At 45.6% G+C, this 25,128-nt stretch overlaps 1 protein-coding gene and 1 long non-coding RNA gene across 16 annotated transcripts in view; one reads left to right on the top strand and one right to left on the bottom strand.

Annotated features, from left to right (window-relative positions):
- LOC115150500 (histone-lysine N-methyltransferase 2C) overlaps positions 1-25,128 on the top strand; it is a 266,608-nt gene that overhangs the window by 147,858 nt on the left and 93,622 nt on the right. For all 14 annotated transcript variants that reach the window (XM_029693877.1, XM_029693968.1, XM_029693922.1 and 11 more), the window contains exons 9-11: positions 4,262-4,376; positions 10,718-10,908; positions 17,778-17,926. In XM_029693877.1, the coding sequence (XP_029549737.1) occupies positions 4,262-4,376; positions 10,718-10,908; positions 17,778-17,926 (455 nt within the window). The remainder of the gene's footprint in view (positions 1-4,261; positions 4,377-10,717; positions 10,909-17,777; positions 17,927-25,128) is intronic.
- On the bottom strand, positions 24,367-25,040 carry LOC115150568 (uncharacterized). 2 transcript variants are annotated; one of them, XR_003867129.1, is made up of 3 exons: positions 24,955-25,039; positions 24,494-24,713; positions 24,367-24,404 (listed from the first exon to the last, which is right to left on the bottom strand). It is a non-coding gene; the product is annotated as an uncharacterized LOC115150568 (long non-coding RNA). The 2 variants fall into 2 exon arrangements; XR_003867126.1 differs by having other exon boundaries at positions 24,368-24,429; positions 24,487-24,713; positions 24,955-25,040.

Raw genomic sequence — 25,128 nt, 5'->3', positions numbered from 1 at the left:
TATTCTACAACATCAATTCACCTCAAGTTTAGATAAGAATAACCTCATACAATGCAATGAAATGATATTCACCTGAAGTGCTGGTACTGCTTTATCTGTGGCAGCGGCCTGAAGTATGGAGTCAGGTGTTGTTGCCAGCCATAGCTTTCCACCAGCACCGTACCGTCCTCCAGTCCAACCAGCTGTGGGATGTTGGCCCCGGTCACAGTGCTGTCCTTCACAACACCAGCAATCTCAGAGAGTGTTTACTCTGGTCTTTCTGAAGCACTGCTGGACGAGGCCGAAGCATCAGTCAGGGGCAAACTTGGTGTGGTCTGTAATCGGGAAGTGAAGGTCCAGACTGTGGTGGAGCTTGTGCATGGTCCGCCGGGCACAGTACCAGAGCAAAAACGTGTTCTTGTTTTGGCCACTGCAGTTGCGAGGAGGTTTATGAGCATGGTACCTTCAGGCATTTTGGAAATTGCTCCCAAGGATGAACCAGACTTGTGGAGGTCTCCAATTCTTTTTCTGAGGTCTTGGCTGATTTATTTTGATTTTCCCATGATGTCAAGTGAAGAGGCACCGCGTTTGAAGGTAGGCCTTGAAATACATCCACAGGTACACCTCCAATTGACTCAAATGATGTCAATTAGCCTATCAGAAGCTTCTAAAGCCATGATGTCATTTTCTGGAATTTTCCAAGCTGTTTAAAGGCAGTCAACTTAGTGTATGTAAACTTCTGACCCACTGGAATTGTGATACAGTGAAATCTGTCTGTAAACAATTGTTGGAAAAATGCCTTGTGTCATGCACAAAGTAGATGTCCGAACAGACTTGCCAAAGCTATAGTTTGTTAACAAGAAATTTGTAGAGTGTTTGAAAAACGAGTTTTAATGACTCCAACCTAAGTGTATGTAAACTTCCAACTTCAACTGTATGTAAACAGTTAGAGTTTAATGGCTGTGACGATGCATCAACAACATTGTAGTTTCCCTACAATACGAACATAAAAGACAGGGAAAAGGAAGCTTGTACAGAATAAAACTATTCCAAAATAGGCATCCTGTTTGCAACAAGGCACTTTAGTAATACTGTAAAACATTTGGCCAAAAAAGTAACTTAATTTCCTGAATACAAGGCGTTGTGTCTGCCCAAAACATATCACTGAGTAACACTCTTAATATTTTTCAAGCATGGTGGTGGCTGCATCATGTTATGGGTATTCTTGTCATCGGCAATGACTACAGTTTTTTTTTAGGTTAAAAAGAAAAGGATTGAAGCTAAGCACAGGCAATCTTTTTTTCAGTCTGCTTTTCAGCAGACACTGGGAGACACACTCACCTTTCAAAAGGACAATAGACTAAAACACAAGTTCAAAAATATGCTGGAGTAGCTTACCAAAACAACATTGAATGTTTGTCGTTGTTACAGTTTGGACTTAAAATGGCAAGACTTGAAAATGGCTCTTGCAATGATCAACAACCAACTTAGCAGAGCTTGAAGAATGTTAAAAAGATTAATGTGCAAATATTGTACAATCCATACCCAGAAAGACTCAGTTGTAATCACTGTCTAAGGTGATTCTAACATGTATTGACTCGGGTGTGAATACTTTTAAATTATTATAACAAAATGTGGAATATGTCAAGGTGTAGAAATACTTTCTCAAGCCAGTGTATATAGTAAAGATTAGATGAAAGACAGTGGTGACTATATTTGCAGAGACATTACGATTCAAAATGCTCCAGGAGCCAGCAGATGAAGTAATCGAAAACTAACATAGCGTGACCTAAGTACCTTACATTGTCTCCATTGAAGCTGGGCTTTTAACGATTTTTATAGAGTTTCCTAAACTCTGCATGGTCAAAAATGAAAATGTTAATTTCATGGACCAAGACCATGTTTTTGTAGGGTGATAATTACCACGCTAGCCTCTGGTGTGCTTGTTGATTTGACATGGAATCCCATGTGTGACATGCAGGTTCATCTCCATAGCATTTGCATGTCATAGCCTGTCAATCATGGACAGAAATTAACAGAAGCTCTTAATGTTGAAAGAGATGACATCTGAGATTGTGGGAACTGAAAGCCTGTATGTAGGGGCAGGAGGCCTACTGTAAAGCCTGTATGTAGGGACAGGAGGCCTACTGTAAAGCCTGTATGTAGGGACAGGAGGCCTACTGTAAAGCCTGTATGTAGGGACAGGAGGCCTACTGTAAAGCCTGTATGTAGGGGCAGGAGGCCTACCGTAAAGCCTGTATGTAGGGACAGGAGGCCTACTGTAAAGCCTGTATGTAGGGGCAGGAGGCCTACCGTAAAGCCTGTATGTAGGGGCAGGAGGCCTACCGTAAAGCCTGTATGTAGGGGCAGGAGGCCTACCGTAAAGCCTGTATGTAGGGGCAGGAGGCCTACCGTAAAGCCTGTATGTAGGGGCAGGAGGCCTACCGTAAAGCCTGTATGTAGGGGCAGGAGGCCTACTGTAAAGCCTGTATGTAGGGGCAGGAGGCCTACCGTAAAGCCTGTATGTAGGGGCAGGAGGCCTACCGTAAAGCCTGTATGTAGGGGCAGGAGGCCTACTGTAAAGCCTGTATGTAGGGGCAGGAGGCCTACTGTAAAGCCTGTATGTAGGGGTAGGAGGCCTACTGTAAAGCCTGTATGTAGGGGCAGGAGGCCTACCGTAAAGCCTGTATGTAGGGGCAGGAGGCCTACTGTATACCCCTGCCTCTCACAATGCAAGCACACATACACACCCACCTCAACCCCACCTTATTTTGGATCCCTGCATCATGGTGCTGAGCCTCCCAAGGAACTGGGAAGGAAGAGAGAGGGGGAAAAACACAGTGAAAATGTATAGTGCAATTTTACCAGATGGAGAGCTGGGGAATTGGCAGGGGTGAGGAGAGGGGGCAGAGGGGGTTTATGGGGGGGGGGTTGGTTAGGCACCACCAGCACGCGGAGTAATCTAGGGACATGTGTGCGCAGGCGGTAATGACTCCACTGCACAGTTGTAAATCTCAGATGATGTTTTCATTCAGGTTGGATTTGCGTCAGCTGAAATACAGGCTGCTGGGATTTGATAGATCTCAGGGCTCTAGCCTCTTCCCTAATATCATAACCCTCCACCGCACACACACATGCGTACACCATAAATCTTACACTCTCTGGTCTCTTGATTTATTCTTCAAACATTGTTAATCCAACCAAAATCCGCCATGGAGGGACTGTTCTCGATTGCGGGTTCAGTTTAATGGCAGGTTTGATTGGCTGAACAAATTTTGAATCTTGAAGCTTAGCAAATTTGATTCTGTTGAAGGAAATATGTTATTTTCTCGTTCCTATAAACACTGTTAAAAAAAAAAAGGTTGTGTGTGTGTGATAAAATGTATTGTATTAAACATAACCTACTATGTGAATCTCCCCCATTGACAAACTAAATTCAAACTCCCAACTGTCTGGCTGGCTTTCTTTTCTTCCTCATACATCATTGATAAATGAATGTAGTCGATTGTCTGAGTCCCAGACTCGAAATGAGTCACTGATAAAGAGCCCATAGACACTGAGACCCCGGAGGACCAGAGTCAACAGTTGACAGTTTGTTAGGTTGTCTGTCGACGTGGTCGGGAAACAAACTCTGTGCTATCCATACTACAACCCTGCCAATTTTTCAGATTTTTGTGTTTGTTGTTGCCTATTAGGTGTGTGGGGGGGTGTAATTTTTTTTCTTTTGTGTGTGTCTCCATAAGTGTCTCATACACTGAGTATACAAAACATTGTCACTTGTTAAATCCACTTCAATCAGCGTAGATGAAGGGAAGGAGACAGGTTAAAGAAGTATTTTTAAGCCTTGAGACAATTCAGACAAGGATTGTGTATGTATGCCATTCAGATGGTGAATGGGCAAGACAAAATATGTAAGTGCCTTAGACAGGGGCATGGTAGTAGGTGCCAGGTGCGCTGGTTTGAGTGTGTCAAGAACTGCAGCGCTGCTGGGTTTTTCCCGCTCAACAGTTGTGTATCAAGAATGGTCCACCACCCAAAGGACATCCAGCCAACTTGACACAACTGTGAGAAGCATTGGAGTCAACATTGGCCAGCATCCCTGTGGAACGCTGTAGACACCTTGTAGAGTCCATGCCCTGACGAATTGAGGCTGTTCTGAGGGCAAATGGGGATGCAACACAATATTTGGAAGGTGTTCCTAATGTCTTGTACACTGAGGTCATATTATTAGGTGTGTGTGTGTGTGTGTGTCATCTTTCCCTCTACTGTGTGTGTTTTTCAGGAACCCGGGAGAGGACAGCAAGATGCTGGTGTGTGACATGTGTGACAAAGGCTATCACACCTTCTGTCTCCAGCCTGCCATGGAATCCATCCCCACCAATGGCTGGCGATGCAAGGTAAGAAACACTCCAAACACTTTTCACAACACGGAATACCGTCGGGCCGAGACAGGAGCGTGTTAGGGATGTGCATCTTTCCCTTTCAAGACAGTTCGATACAGTGCATTCGGAAAGTATTCAGACCTCTTGACTATTTCCACGTTTTGTTATGTTACAGCCTTATTCTGAAATGGATTAAATTGTTTTTGCTACACACAATACACCATAATGACGAGGTAAAAACTTTTTTTTAAATGTATTTTTTGCAAGTGTGTCACATTTACATAAGTATTCAGACCCTTTACTTAGTACTTCGTTGAAGTACTTTTGGCAGCGATTATAGCCTCGTGTCTTCTTGGGTAGGACAGTACAAGCTTGGCACACCTGTATTTGTAGAGTTTCTCCCATTCTTCTCTGCAGATCCTCTCAAGCTCTGTCAGGTTGGATGGGGAGCGTCGCTGCACAGCTATTTTCAGGTTGCACCAGAGATGTTTGATCGTGTTCAAGTCCGGGCTCTGGCTGGGCTTCTGTTGCCCCAGTCTGTGCTCCGTTCATCTTTCCCTCGATCCTGACTAGTCTTCCAGGTCCTGCCGCTGACAAACATCCCCACAGCATGATGCTGCCACCACCATGCTTCATCGTAGGGATGGTGCCAGGTTTCTTCCAGACGTGACGCTTGGCATTCAGGCCAAAGAGTTCAATCTTGGTTTCATCAGACCAGAGCATCTTGTTTCTCATGGTCTGAGAGTATTTTAGGTGCCTTTTAGCTAACTCCAAGCGGGTTGTCGTGCCTTTTACTGAGGAGTGGCTTCCGTCTGGCCACTCTACCATAAAGGCCTGATTTGGTGGAGTGCTGCAGAGATGGTTGTCCTTCTGGAAGGTTCTCCCATCTCCACAGAGGAGCTCTGGAGCTCTGTCAGAGGCACCATCAGGTTCTTGATCACCTCCCTGACCAAGGCCCTTCTTCCCCGATTTCTCAGTTTGGCCGGGTGGCCAGCTCTAGGTATGGGACGGTATGGTAGAAGATACAGCAGGTCATTGATATAGATTAGTATGGTAGAAGATACAGCAGGTCATTGATATAGATTAGTATGGTAGAAGATACAGCAGTAAGGTCATTGATATAGATTAGTATGGTAGAAGATACAGCAGGTCATTGATATAGATTAGTATGGTAGAAGATACAGCAGTAAGGTCATTGATATAGATTAGTATGGTAGAAGAAACAGCAGTAAGGTCATTGATATAGATTAGTATGGTAGAAGACACAGCAGCAAGGTCATTGATATAGATTAGTATGGTAGAAGATACAGCAGGTCATTGATATAGATTAGTATGGTAGAAGACACAGCAGCAAGGTCATTGATATAGATTAGTATGGTAGAAGTAAAATCACCATTGGCCTCATGGTGAAATGCCTGAGCAGTTTCCTTCCTCTTTGGCAAATCATTTAGGAAGGATGCCTGTATCTTTGTAGTGACTGGGTGCATTGATACACCATCCAAAGTCTAATTTATAACTTCACCATGCTCAAAGTGATATTCACCGTCTGCTTTTTAATTTGTACACATCTACCAATCTGTGCCCTTCTCTGCGAGGCATTGGAAAACCTCCCTGCTCTTTGTGGTTGAATCTGTGCTTGAAATTCACAACTCGATTAAGGGACTTTACAATTATCTATATGTGTGGGGTACAGAGATGGGGTAGTCATTCAAAAATCATGTTAAACACTATAATTGCACACAGAATTAGTCAGAATTATGTGACTTGTTAAGCACATTTTTACTCCTGAACTTATTTAGGCTTGCCATAACAAGGGGATTGAATACTTGAAAAGGTGAAATGTTTTCAGTCTATTTTTTTAATAATAAGAAAGTTTTCTACAAATAAAATTCTACTTTGACATTGTGTTATTGTGTGTAGATCAGTGACAAAATCTCAATTTAATACATTTTAAATTCAGGCTGTAACAACAAAATGTGAATAATTTCTGAAGGCACTGTATGTATGAGGAATAAAGTGCTGTCAATTTACCTCACGGGGGAGGCAAATGTGGCGGTGAGAATAAGCTCTGAACGAACAAGAGCTTTTTTGTGAAGCTGTCCTCAAATCGCGTCTCCTTGCTTGCAGTGGTACTGTTTTCACCCCTCCCCGGCCTCCTCTTTCTGTTTTCCTTCCCCCCCGCTCTCGCTCGCTTGCTCTCTCGCTCGCTCTCTCTCTTTCTCTCTCACTGTCACTCTTTTCCCCCTCTATCTCTGTTGTCCCCCGAAGAGTCTCCTGGCTGTTTCACCTTATCCCCATTCCCCTCATTTTTCCACCCCCCCTCTCTTTCCACATCTCTCCATCTCTCCACTGTCCCTTAAGAGTCTCCCAGCTGTTTTTATCCAATGGTTGAAAATAGCTTTTGGGCCTTTTAGTGCCTCTTTGTAGCGTCTTTTTGGCTGCGGGAGGGAGGCGATACAGACCTCAATCATCAACAATATAGTGTGTTCTCTCTGCTTTGCTGTGGGTTGCAGTGAGAGTTTGCAAGCACCCAAGCGTTCATCTCTGCTATTGAGCTCTGTATTAAGTCATAAAAAGTCGATTTTGGGCTATGTTTGCTTCCTAAAATGGAGGGAGCGGGGAGTGCCCAAGGCTAAGATGGCCCCAACCTCTTTACATTACTGTAAAGGTGAACATTATTATTATTATTATTATTATTATTATTATTAAATTCTGGATGACTTGTGAGGATTTCTTAGTTTCAAACTTCTATCTCTCAAACCAACACTAGTTTTCATCCACTCATTTGACTTAGTTTTGGGCCCCTGGGTGGCGAAGCATCTTAGTGGCAGAGGTGTCACTACAGATCCTGGTTTGTTTCCAGGCTGTATCACAACTGGCCGTGATTGGGAGTCCCATAGGGCAGCACTCAATTAATTGGCTCAGCGTCGTCCGGGTTAGGGTTTGGCCGGGGTAGAACGTCATTGTAAATAAGAATTTGTTCTTAACTGACTTGCCTAGTTAAATAAATAAAACAAAGTTAATTAGTCCACAGGGTATAGAGATTGGGATGTAATCTGAGCTAATCCATCATTTCACATCCCCCTCTTCACCCGGCCAGCAGTGGTATGAGAGTGGTAGGGATTGGAGGGATTCTCCTAACCTGCCACATTAATTGGATAGATATGCCTCTCTCTGATCCTATGCCTCTGACCAGAAGCTGGCCACCAGCTCCCCCTCTTTCTCTCTTTCTTTTCCTTTCCCCTTTCTCCCCCTCTTTCTCTCTCTCTCTTTGTCTGTCCCTCTCTCTCTGTCTCTCTCTCTCTCTGTCTCTTTGTCTGTCCCCCTTTCTCCCTCTCTCTCTCTCTCTCTTTGTCTGTCCCTCTCTCTCTCTCTCTCTGTCTCTCTCTCTGTCTCTCTCTTCTCTCTCTCTGTCTGTCTCTCTCTCGCTCTCTTTCTGTCTCTCTCTCATCTGCCTCTTCTCTCTCTCTCTCTGTCTCTCTCTCTGTCTCTCTCTCTCTCTTCTATCTATCTCTCTCTCTCTCTCTCTCTATGTCTATCTCTGGTCTCTCTTCTATCTCTATATCGCTCTGTCTCTATCATGTCTCTCTCTCTCTGTCTATATCTCTCTCTTCTATCTCTCTACTCTATCTCTCTCTCTCTCTGGTCTATTTGTATTCCACCTTTCTCCCCTCTCTCTCTCTCTCTCTCTCTGTCTCTATCTCTCTGTCTCTCTCTTATCTGTCTCTCTCTGGTCTCTCTCTCTCCTGTCTCTTCTGTCTCTCTCTCTCTCTCCTCTCTGTCTCTATTCTGTCCCTATAGCTGTCTCCTCTCTCTAGGCTATCTCTCTGTAGCTATCTACTGTATCTTCTCTGTCTCTCTCTCTGTCTCGCTCGCTGTTTCTTCTCTCTCTCTGTCTCTCTTCTCTGTTTCTCTCTCTGTCGTCTGTCCTTCTCTGTCTCTCTCTCTGTCTGTCTCTCTCTCTGTCTGTCTCTCTCTCTGTCTGTCTCTCTGTCTTCTCTCTCTGTCTGTCTCTCTCTCTGTTCCCCTGTCTCTCTCTGGTCCTGTCCTCTCTCTCTGTCTGTCTCTCTCTCTGTCTGTCTCTCTCTCTCTCTGTCTCTCTCTCTTCCTGTCCTCTCTCGCTCTGTCTCTCTCTCCTGCTGTCTCACTGCTCTCTGTCCTCGTCCTCTCTGTCTCTCTCTGTCTTCATCTCTCTGTCTCTCTCGTCTCTCTCGTCTCTCTCTCTCTCTCTCTCCTGTCTCTCTCTGTCTCTCTCTGTCCTCTCTCTCGTCTCTCTCGTCTCCTCTCTCTCTCTCCTCTCCCTCTCTGTCTCTGTCCTCTCCTCTGTCCTCTCTCTCTCATCTCCTCCTCCTCTCTCTCTCTCTCTCTCTCTGTCTCTCTGTCTCTCTCTGTCTCTCTCTCTCTCTGTCTCTCTCTCTCTCTCTCTCTTTGTCTCTTTGTCTGTCCCCCTTTCTCCCTCTCTCTCTCTCTCTCTCTCTCTGTCTCTCTCTGTCTCTCTCTGTCTCTCTCTCTCTCTGTCTATGTCTCTGTCTGTCTCTCTCTGTCTCTCTCTGTCTCTGTCTCTCTCTCTGTCTCTCTCTCTCTGTCTCTGTCTCTGTCTCTGTCTCTGTCTCTGTCTCTCTCTCTCTCTCTGTCTCTGTCTCTCTCTGTCTCTCTCTGTCTCTCTCTGTCTCTCTCTGTCTCTCTCTGTCTCTCTCTCTCTCTCTCTCTCTGTCTCTCTCTCTCTCTCTCTCTCTCTCTGTCTCTCTCTCTCTGTCTCTTTGTCTGTCCCTCTCTCTCTGTCTCTCTCTCTCTCTCTCTGTCTCTTTGTCTGTCCCCCTTTCTCCCCTTCTTTCCCTCTAAATATTTAACATTTTAGTCATTTAGCAGATGCTCTTATCTGGAGCGACTTAGTGCATTCATCTTAAGATAGCAAGGTGGGACAACCACATATCACAGTCATAGGCAGTACATTTTTACTCAAAGTAGCTATCAGCATCGTCAGAGCTAGTAAGAGGGAAGAGAGTCAAGTGGGGTGTTAGTTCATAAAAGGCTTTTTTATTTTTAATGCTATTGTGTGTGTGGGGGGGGGGGGGTTGCTGTGGGATTATTTAAGATACTCTTTGAAGAGGTAGGGTTTTAGATGTTTTCTGAAGATGGGCAGGGACTCGGCTGTCCTAGCTTCAGGGGGAAGCTTGGTCCACCATTGGGGTGCCAGGAGAGAGAAGAGCTTGGACTGGGCTGAGCGGAAACTGCCCGTAGGGGTCGGAGGGCCAAGAGGCCAGAGGTGGCAGAACAGAGTACTCGGGTTGGAGTGTAGGGTTTGAGCAGAGCCTACACCCAAACTCCACCACCCCATCTCATTAATCCCTGTCTGTCCACTGCTCACTGTGACAAAACACACACTGTGCTGCCATGGCAAATTGAGTTATCTGAGGCCTGCTAACACACACCCCTCCCCCACCTTATCCCCATCTTCTCCCAAATCCCAGACAGGCACTTGCTTTCCTCAGGATGGACGGGTGGGCATTTATCTCTTCCTCTCCCTCCTTCCCCGGTCCCACAGGCAGGACCTGACAGACAGTGATAGTATTCACCAACTCTCTCCCCCACTGTTGGACATGAGCCGGCCACTGGACCCAGGCCAGAGTGGTGGCTTGTTACTGTACTAGGCCAGTGGGGGTCTGAGCTTTAGAAGGGGAGGGTTTGAGTGTTGTGGGGGTTTTCACATAGAAGCTTTAGAATGAGCTTGTTCCTCCTACTCGCCCCCAAAATCCGGGAATGATGCTGCTCCTTTTGAACGCTACTCAATGAGCTTGAAGTGGTACTTTTGAAGGCGTAATGAAATTTCCAGCTGGCTGATCACATGCTCATTGCACAGAGGGAGGCATATTTTTAAAGATGCGTTGGGGAAATTGATGTTAATTCTGATATTTCGTAACCCAATGCAGTGAAAAAGTATTTGAAATGGCTGTCGTAAAGATGTCAAGCGTTATATCACTTTTAATTACTGACATTACAATGTAAATAAACCTCAATTAGTTTAGACCTCTGTGTTACATTTTCAGCAAACATTCAAACAGAACAATTTCATGCTTCATAACAAAGTGAGGTCAGTTGGCAAAAGTTTTGAACGTGGTTAGCAGAGATAAAGTCATTACTTTCTATGTTATGTATGGTTGTTCTGTTGCCATGTAGCTAAGCATTCTATAGCCACCGGGAAAAGTATTTTTCAAATAATGTCTTTTTCACATGTTATAGTTTGGCAACTCCAAACTTTGGTTGTTAGACAATGAAAAGAGAAATGTTGAAATGTTCTGGAAGGCAATGAATCCATGTAGTAATGTAACTAATGTAGCATGTCTCTCCCTCTCCAGAACTGTCGAGTGTGTTCCCAGTGCGGGGTCAGGCAGGCAGGCCACTGGGGCCACAACATCACACTGTGTGAGAGTTGCCACACGCGACCGGAGGAGCCCGCCCCCGCCCTGTTGTGTCCGCTGTGTGGGAGGGGCCAGGGCCCCAGCGACGTCTCCATGGATGACCTCCTCAACTGCCATACCTGCAAAAGGTACGCCTCATTCTGTCGCCGTGGTTACTGTTGATTATGTTCCAGAATTCTGCTGAGGGAATGCAAGACAATGAGCTGATTCACAGCAGAACTATGATTTAAGCAATAAGACCGGAGGGGGTGTGGTATATGGCCAATATACCATGGCTAAGCTCTGTTCTTATGCACAACGCAATGCGGAGTGCCTGGACACAGCCCTTAGCCGTGACAGACAGTGATAGTATTCCACTGCTGAGCTCTGTTAGGTGCCTTATTGCCTTATCCCCTAGGTGCCTTATTGCCTTATCCCCTAGGTGCCTTATTGCCTTATCCCCTAGGTGACTTATTTCCTTATCCCCAAGGTGCCTTATTGATACTATAAACTGGTTACCAATGAAATTAGAGCAGTTAAAATAAATATTTTGTCATAGCCACGGTCTGATACCTGGGGCGGCAGGTAGCCGAGTGGTTAGAGCGTTGGACTAGTAACCGAAAGGTTGCAAGATCGAATCCCCGAGCTGACAAGGTAAAAATCTGTCGTTCTGCCCTTGAACAAGGCAGTTAACACACTGTTCTTAGGCCGTTTTTGAAAAAAATTATTTGTTCTTAACTGACTTGCCTAGTAAAATAAATAAAAAATATATCACGGCTGTCAGCCAATCAGCATTCAGGGCTCAAACCACCCAGTTCATAAAATGTATTTTGTATGTGACTAGCCTGGTCCCAGATCTGTTAGTGTTTTGGTCATTTTTGACATAAGGGTTTATACAGCACAAACAGATCTGGGACCAGGCTTACATGTATCAGTGAGTGGTGCATTATACTGTATCTGCCACATGGGTCCCCAAGGGGCCTCTTTAAGTGTCTCTGTGTACACAGGTTGTATCATCTGTCTCATTACGTGTGATTGAGTGGCGCAGCGGTCTAAGGCACTGCATCTCAGTGCTAGAGGCATCACTACAGACCATGGTTCGATTCCAGGCAGTATAACAACCGGCCGTGATTGGGAATCCCATAGGGCAGCGCACAATTGGCCCAGCGCTGTCCGGGTTAGGGTTTGGCCGGGGTAGGCCTTAATTGTAAATAAGAATTTGTTCTTAACCCCACTAGGGTAGGGGGCACTATTTCCACCTCCAGATGAAAAGCGTGCCCAAAGTAAACTGCTTGCTACTCAAGCCCAGATGCAAGGATATGCATATAATTGGTAGATTTGGATAGAAAACACTCTACAGTTTCAAAAACTTTTAAAATAATGTCTGTGAGTATAACAGAACTGATATGGCAGGTGAAAACCTGAGAAAAATCCATCCAGGAAGTGGGATTATTTTATGTTTGTAGTTTTCTATTGAATGCCAATACAGTATCCATTGACTTAGGACTCAAATTGCACTTCCTATGGCTTCCACTAGATGTCAACAGTCTTTAGAAATTGTTTCAGGCTTGTATTCTGAAAAATGAGGGAGTAAGACCACTCTGAATGAGTGGAGACTGCAGTGTCCGAGGTTTTTCATGCGTGTGACCGAGAGCACACCTTCCTTGTTTTCCTTTTATATTGACGAAGCTTTTGTCCGGTTGAAATGTAATTGATTATTATGGCTAAAAACAACCTGAGGATTGATTATAAACATCATTTGATGTTTCTATGAACTTTACTGATACTTTTCGGATTTTTCGTCTGTCTGTTGTGACTGCCTGTGAGCCTGTGGATTACTGAACAAAACGCGTGAACAAAACTGAGGTTTTTGGATATAAAGAGGGACTTTATCGAACAAAACGAAAATGTATTGAGTAAATGGGAGTCTTGTGAGTGCAACCATATGAAGATCATCAAAGGTAAGTGATTAATTTTATTGCCTTTTCTGACTTTTGTAACTCCTCTACTTGGCTGGTAACTGTTTGTAATGATTTGTCTGCTGGGTGCTGTTCTCAGATAATCGCATGGTATGCTTTCACCGTAAAGCCTTTTTGAAATCTGACACCGTGGTTGGATTAACAAGAAGTTCATCTTTAAACCGATGTATAACACTTGTATGTTTTATGAATTTTTATAATGCGTATTTCTGTTTTTGAATTTGAATTTGGCGCTCTGCAATTTCACTGGATGTAGAGACTGAGATATCAGGGACGTAGGTCGGGGTGCCTTGTAAGGATCCGATGGCGAGTGAGTAATCCCCATCTACCATCAGTTTTATTTGCCAACGTGCAATCATTGGATAACAAAATGGATGAGCTCCGATCAAGACTATCCTACCAACGGGACATTAAAAACTGTATCTTATATTTCACCGAGTCGTGGATGACCGACGACATGGATAACATACAGCTGGCTGGGTTTTTGGTCCAACGGCAAGATGGAACAGCTGCCTCTGTTAAGACAAGGAAGGGGTGACAGTCTGTGTCTATCTGTAAATAACAGCTGGTGCACAAAATCTAATATTAAGGAAGTCTCGAGGTTTTGCTCACCTTAGGTAGATTATCTCATGATAAGCTGTAGACCACAGTATTTACAAAAAGAGTTCAACTCTTCAACTCGGAGCTGTCTATTTACCACCACAAACCGATGCTGGCACTAAGACGGCACTCAAAGAGCTGTGTAAGGCCATAAGCAAACAAGAAAATGCTCATCCAGAGGCGGCGCTCCTAGTGGGTGGGGACTTTAATGCAGGGAAACTTAAATCGATTTTACCTCATTTCTACCAGCATGTTAGGTGTGCAACCAGAGGGGAAAAAATTCTAGATCACCTGTACTCCACACACAGAGACGCGTACAAAGCTCTCCCTCGCCCTCCATTTAGTAAATCCAACCACAACTTTATCCTCCTGATTCCTGCTTACAAGCAAAAATTAAAGCAGGAAGCACCAGTGACTCGTTATATAAAAAAGTGGTCAGATGAAGCAGATGCTAAACTACAGGACTGTTTTGCTATCACAGACTGGAACATGTTCCGGGATTCTTCCGATGGCATTGGGGAGTACACTACATCAGTCACTGGGTTTATCAATAAGTGCATCGAGGACGTCGTCCCCACAGTGACTGTACGTACATACCCCAACCAGAAGCCATGGATTACAGGCAACATTCGCACTGAGCTAAAGGGTAGAGCTGCCGCTTTCAAGGTGTGGGACTCTAACCGGAAACTTACAAGAAATCCTGCTATGCCCTGCGACGAACCATCAAACAGGCGAAGCGACAATACTGGGCTAAGATTGAATCATACTATTCCGGCTCCGACGCTCGTCTTATGTGGCAGGGCTTGCAAACTATTACAGACTACAAAGGGAAGCACAGCCGCGAGCTGCCCAGTGACACGAGCATACCAGACGAGCTAAATCACTTCTATGCTCGCTTCGAGGCAAGCAACACTAAGGACTGCATGAGAGCATCAGCTGTTCCGGATGACTGTGTGATCACGCTCTCTGTAGCCGACGTGAGTAAGACCTTTAAACAGGTCAACATACACAAGGATGCGGGGCCAAACGGATTACCAGGACGTGTGCTCAGGGCATGTGCTGACCAACTGGCAGGTGTCTTCAGACATTTTCAACATGTCCCTGATTAAGTCTTTTTAATACCAACATGTTTCAAGCTTACCACCATAGTCCCTGTGCCCAAGAACACAAAGGCAACCTGCCTAAATGACTATAGACCCGTAGCACTCACGTCCGTAGCCATGAAGTGCTTTGAAAGGTTGGTAATGGCTCACATCAACACCATTATCCCATTATCCCAGAAACCCTAGACCCACTCTAATTTGCATAATGCCCAAACAGATCCACAGATGATGCAATCTCGATTGCACTCCAAACTGCCCTTTCCCACCTGGACAAAAGGAACATCTATGTGAGAATGCTATTCATTGACCACAGCTCAGCGTTCAACACCATAGTACCCTCAAAGCTCATCACTAAGCTAAGGATCCTGGGACTAAAACCTCTGCAACTGGATCCTGGACTTCCTGATGGGCCGCCCCCAGGTGGTGTGGGTAGGTACCAACACATCTGCCACGCTGATCCTCAACACTGGAGCTCCCCAGGGATGCGTCCTCAGTCCCCTCCTGCACTCCCTCTGGTCACCCACGACTGCATGGCCAGGAATGACTCCAACACCATCATTAAGTTTGCAGACGACAAAACAGTGGTAGGCCTGATCACCAACAACGACGAGACAGCCTATAGGGAGGAAGTCAGAGACCTGGCCGGGTGGTGCCAGAATAACAACCTATCCCTCAACGTAACCAAGACTAAGGAGATTATTGTGGACTACAGGAAAAGGAGGACCGAGCATGCCCCCATTCTCATCGACAGGGCTGTAGTGGAGCAGTTTGAGAGCTTCAAGTTCCATGGTGTCCACATCAACAACAAACTAGAATGGTCCGACCACACCAAGACAGTTGTGAAGAAGGCACTATAATGCCTATTCCCCCTCAGGAGACTGAAAAGATTTGGCATGGGTCTTCAGATCCTCAAAAAGTTATACAGCTGCACCATCAAGAGCATCCTGACTGGTTGCATCACCACCTGGTATGGCAACTGCTCGGCCTCCGACCGCAAGGCACTACAGAGGGTAGTGCGTACGGCCCAGTACATCACCAGGGCCAAGCTTCCTGCCATCCAGGACCTCTATACCAGGCGGTGTCAGTGGAAGGCCCTAAAAATTGCCAAAGACTCCAGCCACCCCAGTCATAGACTCCTAGCCACCCTAGTTCTCTCTGCTACTGTACGGCAAGCGGTAACAGAGCTCCAAGTCTAGGTCCAAAAGGCTTCTTAACAGCTTTTACCCCCAAGCCAATAGACTCCTGAATAGCTAATCAAATGGCTACCTGGACTATTGGCATTGCTACTACTGTTTATTATCCATGCATAGTCACTTTAACTCTACCTACATGTACATATTACCTAATATACCTCAACTAATCGGTGCCCCAGCACATTGACTCTGTACCGGTACCCCCTGTATATAGCCTCGTTATTGTTATTTTGTTTTAGTTTTTACTTTTAGTTTATTTAGTAAATATTTTCTTAACCAACAATGCAGTTCAAGAAATAGAGTTAAGGGCCTGTAAGTAAGCATTTCACGGTAAGGTCTACACCTTTTGTATTCAGCGCATGTGACAAGTATTTGATTTGATCTTCAATATATTAAACTTTAGTTTGTTCAAGTTTCACAGGCAGGGAAACGTAGAGTTACATAGTTGTAGGTTAGTTTAGTTGGTTTCTCACACGTTTCACATCGTACAAATGTTCAATACCAAAGGTCATCTTCAGGTTAACAACTGGCTCAGCGCTCCAGCCAATCCTGGTCACCGAAAACGATAAATCAGTAGATTACTGGCTACGGGGCCTCTTCACCAACCACTATTGTTAACCAATCACAGAGCTGGATTTGGCAGCCCTGCTGAGGGCCAACATTTTTCCGCGACAGAGTAATTGTTGCCTACGGCGACAACTGCGAAGTCATTACGGCAACCCAGAGCTCATGCGGTCAGTGGCACAGTGATGGCTTTGTGACAAGGGGTCGTGTAAAGTAAAAATCGCTGTGGCGAATGGATTGGTTTATCCAAGGTCCAGCAAGTCGCCTGAGGGTTACACACATTATTCACTGTACTAGACACTTCTTGGGGTCCAGGGAAGTAGATGGAAGCTGCAAACTCAAATCAACCCTTACAGTGGATCCGCACTTGAAGTGCTGTTTTAGGCATTTTGGATTGGGGGCCGGGAAAACTGGCAGCCGTAGGTTATTCACAAAGTACTCACAAGGCCAGTTCTGCATTGTTATTGTGGTTAGTTTTAACAGTAGCATTAACACCAGCTCCCGGAGAGGGATGACGTGGCCATTCTCAAAGAGGTCCCTCAGAAGTATGACGAAGCATACTCACATTGCTGAGTAGGGCTCACGCAGCCACTTCTCTGGTAGTCATTCTAATGTTTCCCTAACACACTGGGATGTATTACCATCGATGAACTGCATTGGTGTGTTTGCATATTGCTTACCTATCACACTGACTCAGCTAACTAGCTTCTTGCCAGTCTCCCCACTGAAATTCTAATCAAACTCAAACTGGTCCATCTTTTGAAGAAGCCAGAGCTAGGGAGTCGCTGGAGTAGCCCAATTCCCCATAATAACTCTCTACCTCCCGCGGACACTCACTCGGGGGTCCTTTCGACACAGCCGGCTGCCCTGCCCTGGTGCCTGTGCAGAAATGTAATTACTGCAGGCAGGGAGAGCTGGAGAGAAAATGGAGCAGGAGACAGTCGGACTGCACCCTACTGGGACAAACCTGCAGCAGCGCGACACAGAGAATTCATCTGGAGGGAGGGGAGAGAAAGAGAGAGACTGGAGAGGGAAAGCTGGGAGGGTGCAAGGCAGAGTAAGAGAGGGTGCGAGAAAAGGGAGGAAGAGTGGAGGAGAGTGAGACAGGGGGAAACAGCTGGCAGAGCAAACCCACAGGCTTAGAGACCCCTCTCTGGGAGAGCTGCCCTGGAGGCTGTCTGACTGATGATGAACCAAATCTACCTGACTAGACAGTTTAGTCATGCTTAATGCATCAGGGTGGATGTCAAATAATAACTAAGGCTGGTATAAAGAAGGACTGATGGAAACCAGCTTCACACTGATGACAAGTGAAGCTGCACTGTTATCATGGACCATGTGATTGTGGTGTGTTCCAGTGAAAATAATATATGTATTGCTTTGTCATAGTCACGTCAGGTGGGGGTATTGTTAGTGGGTTATGTCCATTGTCATAACCTGACATGACATTTATGTAAACAATATGGAGAAGGTGCTGGTTATTGTGGAAGAAGAAATTATTGGGGAAACACTGATGCTACAAGTTGAAGTAATGTAAAGCTGTGTTGTTGTTTTAATGGTGTTTTTTTGTTTATCTCAGGTGGCTTCGTGGGGAGTGTGAGAAGCAGGCAGGGGGCGACCTGGACCTTCACCCCCAGGCCGACTACGTCTGTACACAGAGGGACATGGTGGAAACCCCGGCCAGCCCCATCCAGGAACCCACAGAACCAGAACCAGAACCAACTATGGGTAAGAACAGAAACTGCACATCTGGAGTGTAGTTGACTACATGGAATAGTTTTGTAGTCTTATGTAATATGTGGACTAGTGTTATATGTAATGTGGCTCTATACTCCAGCATTTTAGGTATGTGAATGTTAAATATTAGGCATGTATGAAAATACCCTCAAATACAGAATGTATAAAAATACCCTAAAATAAAAGGTGACATTCTGTACTGTTTCCTGTGAAACAAAACACTGGAGTGTAGAACCAAATATATATACTGTGTGTGTATGTGTATGTATGTGTGTATATATATACAATATATATATGTGTGTGTGTGTGTGTGTGTGTGTGTGTGTGTGTGTGTGTGTGTGTGTGTGTGTATATATATATATGTGTATGTGTGTGTGTGTGTGTGTGTGTGTGTGTGTGTGTGTGTGTGTGTGTGTATATATATATATATATATATATATATATATATATATATATATATATATATATATATAATATATATATATATATATATATATATATATATATATATATATATATATATACACAAAAAAATAAAGGGAACACTTAAACAACACAATGTAACTCCAAGTCAATCAAACTGTCCACTTAGGAAGCAACACTGATTGACAATAAATTGCACATGCTGTTGTGCAAATGGAATAGACAACAGGTGGAAAGTATAGGCAATTAGCAAGACACCCCCAATAAAGGAGTCGTTCTGCAGGTGGGGACCACAGACCACTTCTCCGTCCCTATGCTTCCTGGCTGATGTTTTGGTCACTTTTGAATGCTGGCGGTGCTTTCACTCTAGTGGTAGCATGAGACGGAGTCTACAACCCACACAAGTGGCTCAGGTAGTGCAGCTCATCCAGGATAGCACATCAATGCGAGCTGTGGCAAGAAGGTTTGCTGTGTCTGTCAGCGTAGTGTCCAGAGCATGGAGGCGCTACCAGGAGACAGGCCAGTACATCAGGAGACGTGGAGGAGTCCGTAGGAGGGCAACAACCCAGCAGCAGGACCGCTACCTCCGCCTTTGTGCAAGGAGGAACAGGAGAAGCACTGCCAGAGCCCTGCAAAATGACCTCCAGCAGGCCACAAATGTGCATGTGTCTGCTCAAACGGTCAGAAACAGACTCCATGAGGGTGGTATGAGGGCCCGACGTCCACAGGTGGGGGTTGTGCTTACAGCCCAACACCGTGCAGGACGTTTGGCATTTGCCAGAGAACACCAAGATTGGCAAATTCGCCACTGGCGCCCTGTGCTCTTCACAGATGAAAGCAGGTTCACACTGAGCACGTGACAGACGTGACAGAGTCTGGAGACGCCGTGGAGAACGTTCTGCTGCCTGCAACATCCTCCAGCATGACCGGTTTGGCGGTGGGTCAGTCATGGTGTGGGGTGGCATTTCTTTTGGGGTCCGCACAGCCCTCCATGTGCTCGCCAGAGGTACCGAGATGAGATCCTCAGACCCCTTGTGAGATCATATGCTGGTGCGGTTGGCCCTGGGTTCCTCCTAATGCAAGACAATGCTAGACCTCATGTGGCTGGAGTGTGTCAGCAGTTCCTGCAAGAGGAAGGCATTGATGCAATGGACTGGCCCGCCCGTTCCCCAGACCTGAATCCAATTGAGCAGATCTGGGACATCATGTCTCGCTCCATCCACCAATGCCACGGATGCTTTAGTCCAGGTCTGGGAGGAGATCACTCAGGAGACCATCTGCCACCTCATCAGGAGCATGCCCAGGCGTTGTAGGGAGGTCATACAGGCACGTGGAGGCCACACACACTACTGAGCCTCATTTTGACTTGTTTTAAGGACATTACATCAAAGTTGGATCAGCCTGTAGTGTGGTTTTCCACTTTAGTTTTGAGTGTGACTCCAAATCCAGACCTCCATGGGTTGATAAATTGGATTTCCATTGATTATTTTTGTGTGATTTTGTTGTCAGCACATTCAACTATGTAAAGAAAAAAGTATTTAATAAGATTATTTCTTTCATTCAGATCTAGGATGTGTTGTTTAAGTGTTCCCTGTATTTTTTTGAGCAGTATATGTGTGTATGTATATATATATATATATGTGTGTGTGTGTGTGTGTGTGTGTGTGTGTGTGTGTGTGTGTGTGTGTGTGTATGTATATATATATATATATATATATATATATATATATATATATATATATATATATACTTTTGACTGGTACTGTGTGTGTAGATAGATAGTACCAGTCAAAAGTTTGGACACGCCTACTCATTCAAGGGTTTTTCTTTATTTTTACAATTTTCTACATTGTAGAATAATGGTGACGACATCAAAACTATGAAATAACACATGGAATCATGTAATAACTAAAAAAAGTGTTAAACAAATCAAAATATTTTTCAAAGTTGCCACACTTTGCCTTGATGACAGCTTTGCACACAATGTAGAAAATTGTAAAAATGAAGACAGACTCTTGAAAGAGTAGATGTTTCCATACTTTTGAATGGTACTGTATATATATATATATATATATATATATATATATATATATACGTGTTTTTGTTTCACTGTCCAAATACATATGATGTGGAACAGTGTTGTTATCTTGTTGACTATTTGCATTAGTACTGTTGTCAAGTTGACTATGTAGAATATAACTGTAGTCTAGTTGTTCACTATGTGGAATATTGCTGTAGTCAAGTGTTTCTTAATCCTGGTGACGGGGACCCGAAAGGGGTTTTGACCTAGCACTACACACCTGGTTCCACTAATCAACTAATCATCAAACTTTTGTTTGATTAGTGTAATCAGGTGTGTCGTGCTAGGGCAATCCCAGGACCAGGATTAAGAAACACTGCTCTAGTCTCATTGACTATGTGCAGTAGTGCTGTAGTCTCAGTGACTATGTGCAGTAGTGCTGTAGTCTCATTGACTATGTGCAGTAGTGCTGTAGTCTCATTGACTATGTGCAGTAGTGCTGTAGTCTCAGTGACTATGTGCAGTAGTGCTGTAGTCTCAGTGACTATGTGCAGTAGTGCTGTAGTCTCAGTGACTATGTGCAGTAGTGCTGTAGTCTCATTGACTATGTGCAGTAGTGCTGTAGTCTCATTGACTATGTGCAGTAGTGCTGTAGTCTCAGTGACTATGTGCAGTAGTGCTGTAGTCTCAGTGACTATGTGCAGTAGTGCTGTAGTCTCAGTGACTATGTGCAGTAGTGCTGTAGTCTCAGTGACTATGTGCAGTAGTGCTGTAGTCTCGTTGTTGACTATGCAATAGTGCTGTAGTCTCAGTGACTATGTGCAGTAGTGCTGTAGTCTCATTGACTATGTGCAGTAGTGCTGTAGTCTCGTTGTTGACTATGTGCAATAGTGCTGTAGTCTTGTTGTTGACTATGTGCAATAGTGCTGTAGTCTTGTTGTTGACTATGTGCAATAGTGCTGTAGTCTTGTTGTTGACTATGTGCAGTAGTGCTGTAGTCTTGTTGTTGACTATGTGCAATAGTGCTGTAGTCTTGTTGTTGACTATGTGCAATAGTGCTGTAGTCTTGTTGTTGACTATGTGCAATAGTGCTGTAGTCTTGTTGTTGACTATGTACAATAGTGCTGCTGTCTTGTTGTTGACTATGTGGAATAGTGCCGTGCTCTTGTTGTTGACTGTGGAATAGTACTGTAGTTGACTGTGGAATAGTGCTGTAGTCTTGTTGACTATTTGGCGCTAACCAACAATTAACTGTCCTGAACGTATTTTTTGGACAGTATCTCTTTGGGTTTTGTAATGTCTTTTTGGATGATGCAGTGCAGTTCTGGTCATCCCCAAATTGAAGGTCCACACAGCATTGAATCCCCTCCATCCACACCATCTCTCACAGAGCCAGGCCGGGTGTACCGGAGAGAAATGCTTCAATTACTGGCTTCCTGTATACACAGAACCAGCTGGTGACCTATCATGGGCCGGCCCTGCGCCGCCAGCTAAAAACCAATCTGATTTCCCTCGAAAGATTTATTACTAGGTCTGGGACGATACCAGTGTCGCGATACTTGTTAGCCCTAATGTTGGAAACAAACATTATGTTGTCATCCAGTCACATTTATTCATTTTCTAAACTATAGCACAATATGTTACATACAGCAGGTTATTAAAGCAGCAAAGAGTTAGGTTTGCTTCATGTTTTCAGTTTTGCCATTGAAATTGGGATATTGTTATCGTCACAGCCCTAGTTATTACCTGGCCAAATGAAAATGGACCCTGTTCCCAGCCTGCTTGGCACCCAGATGAATTGTTGTAATTTCTTCTTCTCTCCTCTTCTTCTCTCTCCCTGTAGCCACCCCATCACCTCTCTACACTGTCTTCTAGCCACCCCATCACCTCTCTACACTGTCTTCTAGCCACCCCATCACCTCTCTACACTGTCTTCTAGCCACCCCATCACCTCTCTACACTGTCTTCTAGCCACCCCATCACCTCTACACTGTCTTCTAGCCACCACCACCTCTACCCTGTCTTCTAGCCACCCCATCCACCTCTACACTGTCTTCTAGCCACCCCATCACCTCTACACTGTCTTCTAGCCACCCCCTCACCTTCTCTACACTGTCTCTAGGCCACCCCCATCACCTCTATACTGTCTTCTAGCCACCACCATCGACCTCTCTATACTGTCTTCTAGCCACCCATCACCTCTCTAACTGTCTTCTAGCCACCCCATCACCTCTACACTGTCTTCTAGCCACCCCATCACCTCTACACTGTCTTCTAGCCACCCCATCACCTCTCTACACTGTCTTCTAGCCACCCCATCCTCTACACTGTCTTCTAGCCACCCCATCACCTCTCTATACTGTCTTCTAGCCACCCATCACCTCTACACTGTCTTCTAGCCACCCATCACCTCTCTATACTGTCTTCTAGCCACCCCATCACCTCTCTACACTGTCATATAGCCACCCCATCACCTCTCTATACTGTCTTCTAGCCACCCCATCACCTCTCTACACTGTCTTCTAGCCACCCCATCACCTCTCTATACTGTCTTCTAGCCACCCCATCACCTCTCTATACTGTCTTCTAGCCACCCCATCACCTCTATACTGTCTTCTAGCCACCCCATCACCTCTCTACACTGTCTTCTAGCCACCCCATCACCTCTCTATACTGTCTTCTAGCCACCCCATCACCTCTCTATACTGTCTTCTAGCCACCCCATCACCTCTCTACACTGTCTTCTAGCCACCCCATCACCTCTCTACACTGTCTTCTAGCCACCCCCATCACTCTACACTGTCTTCTAGCCACCCATCACTCTACACTGTGCTTCTAGCCACCCCATCACCTCTCTACACTGTCTTCTAGCCACCCATCACCTCTCTACACTGTCTAACCCCATCACCTCTACACTGTCTTCTAGCCACCCATCACCTCTACACTGTCTTATAGCCACCCCATCACCTCTCTACACTGTCTTCTAGCCACCCCATCACCTCTCTACACTGTCTTCTAGCCACCCCATCACCTCTCTACACTGTCTTCTAGCCACCCCATCACCTCTCTACACTGTCTTCTAGCCACCCCATCACCTCTCTACACTGTCTTCTAGCCACCCCATCACCTCTCTACACTGTCTTCTAGCCACCCCATCACCTCTCTACACTGTCTTCTAGCCACCCCATCACCTCTCTACACTGTCTTCTAGCCCCCCATCACCTCTATACTGTCTTCTAGCCACCCCATCACCTCTACACTGTCTTCTAGCCACCCCATCACCTCTCTACACTGTCTTCTAGCCACCCCATCACCTCTCTATACTGTCTTCTAGCCACCCCATCACCTCTCTACACTGTCTTCTAGCCACCCCATCACCTCTCTATACTGTCTTCTAGCCACCCCATCACCTCTCTACTGTCTTCTAGCCACCCCATCACCTCTCTACACTGTCTTCTAGCCACCCCATCACCTCTCTACACTGTCTTCTAGCCACCCCATCACCTCTACACTGTCTTCTAGCCACCCCATCACCTCTCTATACTGTCTTCTAGCCACCCCATCACCTCTCTACACTGTCTTCTAGCCACCCCATCACCTCTCTACACTGTCTTCTAGCCACCCCATCACCTCTACACTGTCTTCTAGCCACCCCATCACCTCTCTATACTGTCTTCTAGCCACCCCATCACCTCTCTACACTGTCTTCTAGCCACCCCATCACCTCTATACTGTCTTCTAGCCACCCCATCCTCTCTATACTGTCTTCTAGCCACCCCATCACCTCTCTATACTGTCTTCTAGCCACCCCATCACCTCTACACTGTCTCTAGCCACCCCATCACCTCTCTATACTGTCTTCTAGCCACCCCATCACCTCTCACTGTCTTCTAGCCACCCATCACCTCTCTACACTGTTCTAGCCACCCCATCACCTCTTATACTGTCTTCTAGCCACCCCATCACTCTCTACACTGTCTTCTAGCCACCCATCACCTCTATACTGTCTTCTAGCCACCCCATCACCTCTCTACACTGTCTTCTAGCCACCCTCACTCTCTTACTGTTTCTAGCCCCCCATCACCTCTCTACACTGTCTTCTAGCCACCCATCACCTCTCTACACTGTCTTCTAGCCACCCCATCACCTCTCTACACTGTCTTCTAGCCACCCCATCACCTCTACACTGTCTTCTAGCCACCCCATCACCTCTCTACACTGTCTTCTAGCCACCCCATCACCTCTATACTGTCTTCTAGCCACCCCATCACCTCTCTACACTGTCTTCTAGCCACCCCATCACCTCTCTACACTGTCTTCTAGCCACCCCATCACCTTCTACACTGTCTAGCACCCATCACACTCTACACTGTCTTCTAGCCACCCCATCACCTCTATACTGTCTTCTAGCCACCCCATCACCTCTCTACACTGTCTTCTAGCCACCCCATCACCTCTATACTGTCTTCTAGCCACCCCATCACCTCTATACTGTCTTCTAGCCACCCCATCACCTCTCTATACTGTCTTCTAGCCACCCCATCACCTCTATACTGTCTTCTAGCCACCCCATCACCTCTCTACACTGTCTTCTAGCCACCCCATCACCTCTCTATACTGTCTTCTAGCCACCCCATCACCTCTACACTGTCTTCTAGCCACCCCATCCCTCTACACTGTCTTCTAGCCCCCCCCTCTCTACACTGTCTTCTAGCCACCCCCTCACCTCTCTACACTGTCTTCTAGCCAC

The sequence above is a fragment of the Salmo trutta genome, chromosome 2 (assembly GCF_901001165.1).
Source record: "Salmo trutta chromosome 2, fSalTru1.1, whole genome shotgun sequence".
Taxonomy (NCBI): Eukaryota; Metazoa; Chordata; class Actinopteri; order Salmoniformes; family Salmonidae; genus Salmo; species Salmo trutta.
Note: the sequence above shows the minus strand (reverse complement) of the source record. Positions and strands in the feature narration are given on the sequence as shown.